This window comes from Sorex araneus, chromosome 2 (assembly GCF_027595985.1).
Source record: "Sorex araneus isolate mSorAra2 chromosome 2, mSorAra2.pri, whole genome shotgun sequence".
NCBI lineage: Eukaryota > Metazoa > Chordata > Mammalia > Eulipotyphla > Soricidae > Sorex > Sorex araneus.
The window spans coordinates 152,110,929-152,120,987 of record NC_073303.1 but is presented as its reverse complement, the minus strand read 5'-3'; the positions used below and the strand labels follow the sequence as shown (position 1 = coordinate 152,120,987).

Here is a 10,059-nt window from a genome sequence, read left to right as displayed (position 1 = left end):
GTGATGTTTTCACTGTACCATGGGGAAAATAAACAACACTAAACTTAACTGCCTCCAACCGGAGTGGGGTTGGGCTAAACCTGTTTGTGCTCAGTGCTTATTTTTGGCATTGTGCTCAGTTATCACTCCTTATGGGGCTCAGGGGACCGACCGTATGTGGTGCCAGGGATTGAACCCAGGCCTGCTGCATGCAAGTCAAGTGCCTTACCAACTGAATCATCTCTAGCCCCCACGCCTGAAAATTTTTAATTAAAACTCTGCCTTAATAATAAACTTGCTTATTGAGTATTATAATTTTAAAAGAATTTATAAATTAATACTTAAGTCATCTTTTGCATTGTTGCCTAAAATACATTCTGAAGATCTATTAGTAAAATCTCTCAGAAATTTGCTTGTGGCCTGCTGATAAAGCAATAGAAATAACCCAACAAAATAGCTTAAAATGTTTTATTAAGTATATATAATATTACAGGGTAATATTTACAAAGTTATGTTGTTTTTTTTAAATAAAAAAGTACCTTGGCAAAGATTGCAGATATTCAAAGCTTCAAACAGTGATAAATTGATTTAATACATATAAAATAAACCTTTAACGGTAACACAGCTGTAAAACAACTTTGGTCTTTAAATCACTGCAAAAAATGGCTACTGACAAATAGCACACCTTTAATTGCTATGGAAAAAAAGCCCCCAAGAGAGGATCTTGCACATAGCAACACTGGAGTTTTCTTTATTTAGAATGGTTAATGGATATTTATATGACATGATATCTAATACTCAACAATGGCTTTCTGTAAATAATGCTCCATCTAATAAAAAAAAAAGTTTCACCTCTCTCTCCAACCATGATAACAACATTGTTAAGATTCCACGGATGTTGCCTTATGGAGAATCTTATTATAAATGCTCTCTTTTTTTCAAAAGGCTAAATTTAATGGGGAAAGTTGATCTTAAAATGTTAAGAGCTGTCAAAGGCCAAAGGCAGGACAACTTCCAGTTTACTGCCTTTTTAAAGTTACCTGGATTATTCCTATTAGCCATTTTAAATGACATAACAAAGGACCCGCAGTGGGTGATGACAGTTAGTGATTTTCAAAATATGACACATGTAAAATCAACTATTCTAAACAAATTTGCAAATAAAACACAATAAAAAAGAAAAAGGATGCCTAACAATCATTTCTTCAGTTTCTAAGGACGGCAAATAAACAGCATTTCTGTATATACACTACAGTATCTCCACTTGTGAATACCCAATTCAGGACAAGAGAAATCTAGAAGGTGATGCAGACTCAAATTATTATTAATGAGATGAATGGTATAAACATCCCTTTTTGAACTTTATTAACTTAAATTTAATTTGATGGGTCATTTAACTAAATTTACTACAGAATTCTGAGAAGAACACAATGGGATAGTCCCATTTTATTTCTGACATTCTCAAGAAGTTGAAGCAGAATGAATCTGAAATTTTCAGGTGAAAATTATAACCACCCATTAAGATTTTTGGGGGAAGGAAGGAAAGAGGAAAGGAAAGAGGTGGGGAGGGAGGGAAGAAGGGAGGGGGAGGGAAAGAGGGAAGGAAGGAAGGAAGGAAGGAAGGAAGGAAGGAAGGAAGGAAGGAAGGAAGGAAGGAAGGAAGGAAGGAGGAAGGAAGGAGGGAGGGAGGGAGGGAGAGAAGGAGGGAGGGAGGAAGGGGGAGGAGGAAGGAAGGAATTAATTCTAGCTCACCTTATTAAAAATAGTGGGAAATTTACATACAGCTCTCAATCTTCAAACTTCTGTACTGAATGGCTAATGTATGCAAAATACTGCAGTTAAGAGAAAGCTCTTGCAAAGGTGGAGTTTTAAAAGCAAGAGGGAGAAGCAAGACCGACAAAATTTCTAAGGAGAGACACAATAAATTCTAAGCAAGGTAAAAGATGAAAGAAGGACCTAGCAGATGGTATCAAGTTACAAAGGAGAGCCAGTGAAGGAGAAAGGGCTAGAAGATGTTTTAAATGAGTGGAATATTTTGATCTGACCAAGAAAGAATTAAAGTTTGCTGTAAAAATTAGCAATGGCATCACTCTGAAACTGTAACAACTTACAAAATGGAACAGTCATGGGAAAAAAAGGAATTAGTGAGAAGAAAAGTAGATTGGGAAATTATGTATATGATGCTCAAAAAATTCTTAGCAGTCTTAATTTGGTGTAACAGAAAATTGGGAGCCATAACAAATTTGATTTCAAAAGAATGGACTGGCCCCAAGGAGGCTCAAGCAAGAGAGCTCCTATTGCTGTGGTCCCTTTTTCAGAGAAGCTGACAACTTGTAAGAGCAAGAGTTGATTTAATTTGGCATTTCTCCTGCTACCTCAAAGTGTCATCTGGGGCAGTGAATGCCTCTAAAGAGAGGCAGCATTAAGAGAATATAAGGGATGGAGCAGTTCCAAGACTGAACTTTAAATAAATGAATTTACTACATATTAAAAGGTATAATTTTTCAGTTCATTAAAAAGTTTGTACTATAAAGACTTTCAGACCTGACTTTTTCCTAATAGAGAATAAAAATTTGGAATTTTTCAAGTGCATCTGCTTTTTCCTCCTTTCATTAAAATTGGTTTCTAAAATAACAAATTATATTAGTAAAATAGAAATACCTTCCGAAGAAAAAGAGCAACAGAAACCATCACATTTGTATAAAGAAACACAGCTCCCTCTACACCTATTAATATTTTTGGACAGCAACACCTTTAGGGAAGAAAAAAAGTTTTCCTATTTTTTTTTTTAAAGAGCTGTCTTCATAATGTGTTCAGTTTTCTGAGAGGCATCAGCAGATCATAAATTGTGGTTTGCCCAGGCAAACCTCTTGGTCCCACAACATGAAATGTGACAGTTAATTTGGCATAAAAGAGGCACATGAGAACATCCAGTGGACTACGAAATAACTATCAGTAATGCAACTACAAATATGAATGTCTTATTACACAACAGGAAGAATAATTAGTATTTTTAGAGGGTATAAGTGAGCAATCAAAAAGCTTGGCAAATTACCTAAAAGTTTTAAGTGACCAAATATTTGCATCAAATATAATTCCACCCAATAAAGATCTTTGTCTTTAAATGTTTTCACTAAAAGCATGAAATTAACATTTGCTCTCCTGTAGGTACCCCGCTTTTGTCCATACAGAAGATGCATGTGCCTATCTTATACATGTGCACATACAAACACACACCCACAAAGGAGGAAAACGAGTGCTAAAAATCTAAAAGTACTCCAGGCGATCACAACTGTCAGGATGTTATTTTTCTTCTAATGGGGAAGGAAACGTGTGGGTTTGTTAAACTTTTCCATCTTAGAATAAGGGAAGTACGAGGCAGGACTACAGGAGGAAGGTGATGAGTGTTTATCATGCAACATAGATACAACAGTAATAAAACCACCCTTTCAAGGGCTGGCCTGTTGGCCTGACGGTGACACACATTATGTTGCCATGCAGGAGACTGATAGTTCAATTCTCAATCTTGTTTTTTCATGCCCCGAATCAGAAAAGAAGTGAAGAAACACTGTAGATTGTGCCTTCAAATCAGAGGAAGGGAGTTACGTATGTTACAACCATCATTATTTTACTGAAAAGTGTGAACATAGTTCTCTGGCTCCTTTCTGCAACGATGCTACCGTGTCACTGGACCGTGTTCAAAGAGGAGAAAAGGTGCTACATCTTGTACAGCAGAAGCAAAAAAAAAACAGGAGGACAAGACAGGGCTTAAAGTTGTGTGAAAAAAAGAAAAACACATCAATCAATAAAATTACCCTAAATCAGAAAAGGATCTCTTCTTACATCGTAAGCTGAAGGAAGAATGGGTAAAGAGCAACCCCCAAGAATGAAGACCATGGCCTCCACCAGTACCACACTGCATGAAGGACAACATGTTTCCAACTAGATACCCGTCCCTGCTTATTCGCTGAGTCCTCAACCCAGTGGTGGCAGATACCTTATTCAACGAAGACAACTGGAGCTGCTGCAAACCCAAGTTTGCTAATGTTCAGTGGAAAGCCACTATTTTCATAGATAGCTCTGGGTAACACCAGGTTAGTGCCAGGTCATTTTCCCCTTGAACCAGTTTAAATTGGTGAACACAAGAGTCAAGAGGACCTTGGATGCAAAAGGCATCATTCTTGGAAGTTGCCTACTCCACTTTTGACCCTAATTTAGTGAAAATTAACAACAAAAAAGTGAATCTCAATTGGGTACACACTACAGATCATAGTTCTTTTATTAACTAAATCACAGATACTTTGAATAAAAAAACTTAACTGTAACAATCATTTAAGGGTCACTGATTTATTTCTCTCACACAAATGAAAACCAATTATTTTTCTTGTCTTCTCTCGAACAGTGAATCAAGGCCATGGTGCTTAAATACAACGAGTGCTTTCACATCTCTCTGATCTCCGAAAAGAGTCCATCACTTCAGTTACTCTGGAAAACCAAAAAATGAACATGTGATCACTATTTATGTCACTTCTTATACATTTAGAAGTTGATACACTAAAACTTTCTTGAATTGTTTCTGCTGTACATCTTTTAAAAAAGTATTTAATCTTAGATTTATAAAGTTGAGAGTCTGCTTATTTTTGGGAAATGCAAGAAACAATGGCAAAGGAGAACCAAATGAGAACAGAAATCAGCGAAGTCTGAGTATCTCCAATTGCTGAAGTTCCGTAGGGAAAGCCAATAGAAGTATATGTTTTCAACACGAAAAACAATATTCCTTCCCATTCACTTGATATCTATGGCATTCACTTAATGCAGTGAAATAAACAGATGATGAGGTCCAAGTGGAAGGGGAAAAGCGCTACTGCTCCTCGGAGGGACCTGACCCTCACTGATTGCCAAGGCAGACACACATTTTGAGCAGCTGCCAAAGAAAAGCTACATCCACACAGACTTCTAAAAATGATAATCTAATGAATTTTGAAAAGATGAATATTAGCAAAATTAAGGGAAATTTCAAAGGTCAACACAGACTTTAGGTGCTATGAACACAAAAATACTGTCTATCTATACACACACTGATACAGTGTTCCTAGAAGATACTCCAGAAGAGAAATTTAAAAAGGAAGGTGCACTTAAGATGCTCAGACTTATTCTTTTTTTTTTTGAAAATGGAGATTAGTGTCTTTGTAACATATAGAATGATATCACAAGAGGAAAATGAATGAAAAAACAAAAACAAAAACAAAAAAGAATACCAGTGTGTCAACATGGAAGAATTATACCATAATTTCACCTTTTTAATAAATATTTTTCCCTTTTTAATGCACTATTTTTCTTACAAATTACAGTTATTTCTCTAGAGGGAGGTGCTAGTTTAAAAAATACATTTCTAAAATATAAAGTTTGGGTTTATTTTATGATCCTGTGTAAATGAAATATAAAGTTTGGGCTTATTTTATGATCCTGTGTAAATGCAAGCCTAAGCATGTATTCCAGCAATACACAACTGGCATGTTTTTAATCTGATGAAAAAATTAATTATACTCAGAGGAATATAATCTCTTGAGCTAAATGTTGCACTTTGCTGTAAAGGAAAGCAGGTACGTAAGAGACTTGAAAACAGTAAAACAGAAAGTGAACTATTTACATGATCAAAGAATGACTGTACATAAAAAGGTATAAAGAAATTTTGATAAGATAAAAAACACAGCTATTAAAATGTTGACAAAATTAACATCACAGCATGTTAAATATTATCGAGTAAAATGAAAATAAATCAATCAAAATGGATGCTATGAGCACTCAATATCTCAGACTAATTTATCTTTACAAAACAATAAAATGCCTTTGAAATATCTGATAAAAAACCAAGAGCTATAAGCCCTGAGTCTAAAATAAAGAAGCAAATGCAGGAGTAATTAAATATTTCTTTTCTTAAAAATCCTTTCCTAAAAGGTTATAGTCAAGTTTCTGTTAGGAAAAGCAGAGATATTAAGTCCCTTTGGGTTGACTAGAACAACCAATAGAAGCACAAAAGAAACTCTGTCAACATGATAAAGATTTGGGCCAGATTATCTAAGAATCTTATTAAACAGCATTTGAATATTACAATCAGCAGCCACTGCATCTAGAAAATGTTTTTCACAGGCTATAATTTTTCTTTGCAGTATGATGGGAATTCTATTAGTGATACATTCTACAGATTTTATATGACTAGCTTCGCAAGTTTTAATATTTATGCTTAGAAGTATACTTTTATGACTTGACAGTGTTGCTTTTATGTAGTTACTTGTATTCAAATACTTTTATTTAAAAAATAAATTTAAGAGTCCATTTTTCTTTTCAATGTCCATAATCTAACCATCTATTATTATTGTATGTACATTTGGTACTTACCTTCATTCATCATTCCTTTTGGTTCTTTAAATGCTAAGAATTAGTAACAAGCCAAGCAGACAGTTAGTAAGGCCACACGATTAGAAATACCTCTAAATAATTATGCACTAATATCATGACAACTATTCTACAACTATAAAGCCAAGTTAAATTTCAGACTATAAATTGACCACAAAAGCCTTGCTGTGTATATGCCACGGAAGAAACTTAAAAGTCAGCTAAAAATATAGACTAAGATTCAGTGGCAGTAAGATGTTTAGATCTTACTCTGTGGCAATAGCTTGTCTTGAAAATTTACATATCAGCACATGAAACTGTTTAGGATCCCTCTCTATTGAGAGGTGTTAAATTCATCTTGGTCATTATAAAAGGCAATGGTGGGGCTAAATGCAATGGCACATTGGGTAGAGCGTTAGCCTTAAAGGCGGCCGACCCGGGTTTGATACCCAGCATCCCATATGGTCCCCTAAGCATCACCAGGAGTAATTTCTGAGTGCAAAGCCAGGAGTAACCCCTGTACATCGCCAGGTGTGACCAAAGAAAGAAAAAAAAAGGTCACATAAGAAGCAATGGTCCCCTCAGCCAAAGATCACTTGGCTGAGTGCAAACTACTAGTGTAACATAAAAAAAAGAGCATATTTTTCTCAGAGGTGTGAAAATTACAAAGGCCAATACTCTTAATTATCGAACACTCAAGATAAGCTTAATTTAAAAAAAAAAGGGCCAAGATTTTTCCTAAGGCATTCTTACTACTTTGGGGGCCAGTTCAAATTATGATCTGGTACTGAATTAAGAAGAATATGTAAGTGTGTAATAATCACATACCATTAAGGGGTTCCTCTACAGCTTTCTGGAAAACATTTAAGATATATTTACATAATAGAAATTTATATCATATCTTTTTGTATTAAAAACTATAAACATTAATATTCAAACTATATAGCAAGTAGTAAACCTTATAGTCTTAAAAAACAGGACTGCAAAGATTAAAAAAGCAAAGCTTGCCAAATCTACTTATAGTGCAATAATAGCTATTATTCTTCTCAATATACATTTTTCTATAAGAACTCCCTACACCATTCTGTCTCTTTCAGTTCAATTAATCCTAACTTTTAAAAATCATTAGCATGCAACATAAATAGCAACACTACAAAATATTAGTAATATTGTTACACAAGAGAGGTGAGCAAAGCAGAATCAAAAAGTCATGCAAATCAAACTCTGATACAAGGAAAGGAAATGTGTTAAGATTTAAAGGCCCAACAGCTGGATTATCTCTGAAAGAGGCACGGTGAAGATTGCTGGCCTGTGTGATCAATGTTCCCAAAGCACCAATATTTCAGAATACACAGCAGTGGCAAGTCACTGTCCCTCTGGTGCTGCCACCTGGACTTCTGGCCTATCAGTTGAAGCTTACTGGACTTAGGACATATGTGATCTCCACTTCTTTCCAGAGAGAGGAGTCTTGCTTCTGATATTCTAGATGGAGCCCTCACTAATCCTTCAAAGGGAGATGAGTACAATATTTTTCCTTGAAGATCTTCTTTCCATAGAACAGTTTGTAGACCAGCCACCATAATGCTTCTATTCATAAAGGTGATCTTTAGAAAACCATTTGTCTCACCTATCCCTCTTCTTTTCTCTCTGAAATTTGCTTTTGTTTGGAATTTTCTTAGATAGTTTACAAAGGCTCAAGATACAGTAGTCCTTTACAAAAGTATTCAAGATACAGTAGTCCTTTCTGTTCACACTTAATAGTTTCAGTAACATCTACTCATTCACACTCTGAAAATATTAAGTACAATAAGATATCTTGAGAAAGACCATATTTGCATACTTTTATTGTATACTGTTACACCTGTTCTATTTTATTTTGTTGCTAATTACTGTACCTAATTTGTAAGTTAAAATTTCTAAAAAGGGGGAGAAAGAGAGACAGACAGACAGACAGACAAAGACAGAGAACAGAGAAAAGTTCCTGCCATAGAGGGGGTGGGGTGAGGCCGGAGGGAAACTGGGGGACTGGTAGTGGGAAATTCATGAATAGATGATATGAAGAGATAGATGTTGGAACATTAAATGACTGAAACCCAATCATGAACAACCTTGTAACTATGCATCTCACTATGATTCAATAAATAAATGAAATGCAAAAAACTTAAAAAGAAAATGAAGAAAATATTTTCTAAGAAGTACACATATATAGGAAAAGTAGAGTATGAATAAAGTTATATCTGACAAGCAGTTTTAGGCAGCCATGGAGTTCTTTTAAAATATCCCCCATGTTGTGGGGAAGACCACAGGGGAGCTGAACCTGGGCAATGAAGGGTCCCACTCCAGAGTCATGCCCACCTCCAGTGCCATGTAAGCTCTGTCACAGGCCATGATGCAGAGACTCATAAATAAATCTTGAGAGAGAACAACAAGTTGCAGAGATTCTTCTGGATGACATACAAGGCTGAGTCATCCAGGAGACCCCTAAGGGACAGGTAAGCCCAGCACCTGCACAGAGTCTTGGCAGCTGAAAACCTCCACACTCCACAATCTCTGCCATCTTACAGCCAATCTTACAGCCAAACTCCACTGCTCTGGACAAGCCTCATCCAGAAATTTAATGTGCTGAAAAACTCGGGCACGTGGGTTTTGTCACTGAAATCTGTAGGCTCTCAGGGAGTTGAGGATGGGCTACCTTCACCCCCACTCCATCTCCCTGTACTTTCAGAAGTCCTAGCAGTCACGTATATGCCCCCAATCACCATCCAGTTAAAAATTTAACTCCAGTTCTACCACTTTCTTAAAAACTTTGAACTTCCTGGATTGACACTTCAAATTCTATAACACTGATAAACCAGGATTAGCACACCAGAATGGATAGGATGTAATGAGAAGACATCCAATCTCAATTAAAAAATATCAACACAAAAGGCTTAACTTGTAACAACATCTTAGAAACTTCTTATGCAAGGGTTTAATAGCTCCATGGTGAGAAACATAATCTTCACTAATTATCTTATAAGGAAACATTTTTTGATCATTCTTTTAGCAGATTATAACAAGCAATATAAAATAAATTATTGAGGGCCTGCTATGGGGGCAGGCTTTAAGGGGTGGTTGAGAAAATTGGAGATAATGGTGGAGGGAAGATGCGATGGTGGTGGGATTTGTGTTGGTTTATTGAATGTATGGAACAAATCGTCATTAACAACTTTGTAAACCCCAGTGCTTATTTATAAGGTGTAAGGGTATAATAATTGATTTTTAAAAAGGTCCCACTCTCACATATTTCACTGGTCTCCTTCTCACTCCACAAACCATTCATAGACATATTTCTGAGACAAAATATCTTACTAAGACCATGCTGAGGATGAATGTGATTGAACCCAGTGAAAAGCTTCCTGTAAGTACTGAGTATTTGAGGAGCAGCAAGAAAAACTGCTGCAAGCTTATCTTGCAGGTGCCCCAAACTGCCACCTGAAATATGCAGTGGTCTATCTTTGTCATCAGTCTCTCCTGATATGGGAACCAGTTTCCCATCACACCTAGGTTGTGACTAGGTGAGCCACCCGGAGACTGAAGAAACAGGCTTTGGAAAAGAGACATCAATGGACATCTGTGCTGGTCATCAACTTTTATATAAGTCTGGGTAATAAACAATTCCTGAGCAAGTTCCCTGACTTTGGA

General features: G+C 36.1%; 1 protein-coding gene across 2 annotated transcripts in view; it reads right to left on the bottom strand.

The window, feature by feature from the left end:
* Nucleotides 1–433: 433 nt before the first annotated feature.
* CD47 (CD47 molecule) overlaps nt 434–10,059 on the bottom strand; it is an 86,993-nt gene continuing 77,367 nt past the window's right edge. Inside the window, exons 9-11 of one of the 2 annotated variants that reach the window (XM_055125340.1) lie at nt 7,204–7,228; nt 6,379–6,411; nt 434–4,464 (exon numbers count right to left, since the gene is read on the bottom strand). In XM_055125340.1, coding sequence (XP_054981315.1) covers nt 4,460–4,464; nt 6,379–6,411; nt 7,204–7,228 — 63 coding nt within the window. In that variant the 3' untranslated portion in view covers nt 434–4,459. The remainder of the gene's footprint in view (nt 4,465–6,378; nt 6,412–7,203; nt 7,229–10,059) is intronic. The other variant, XM_055125341.1, reaches the window with a different exon arrangement.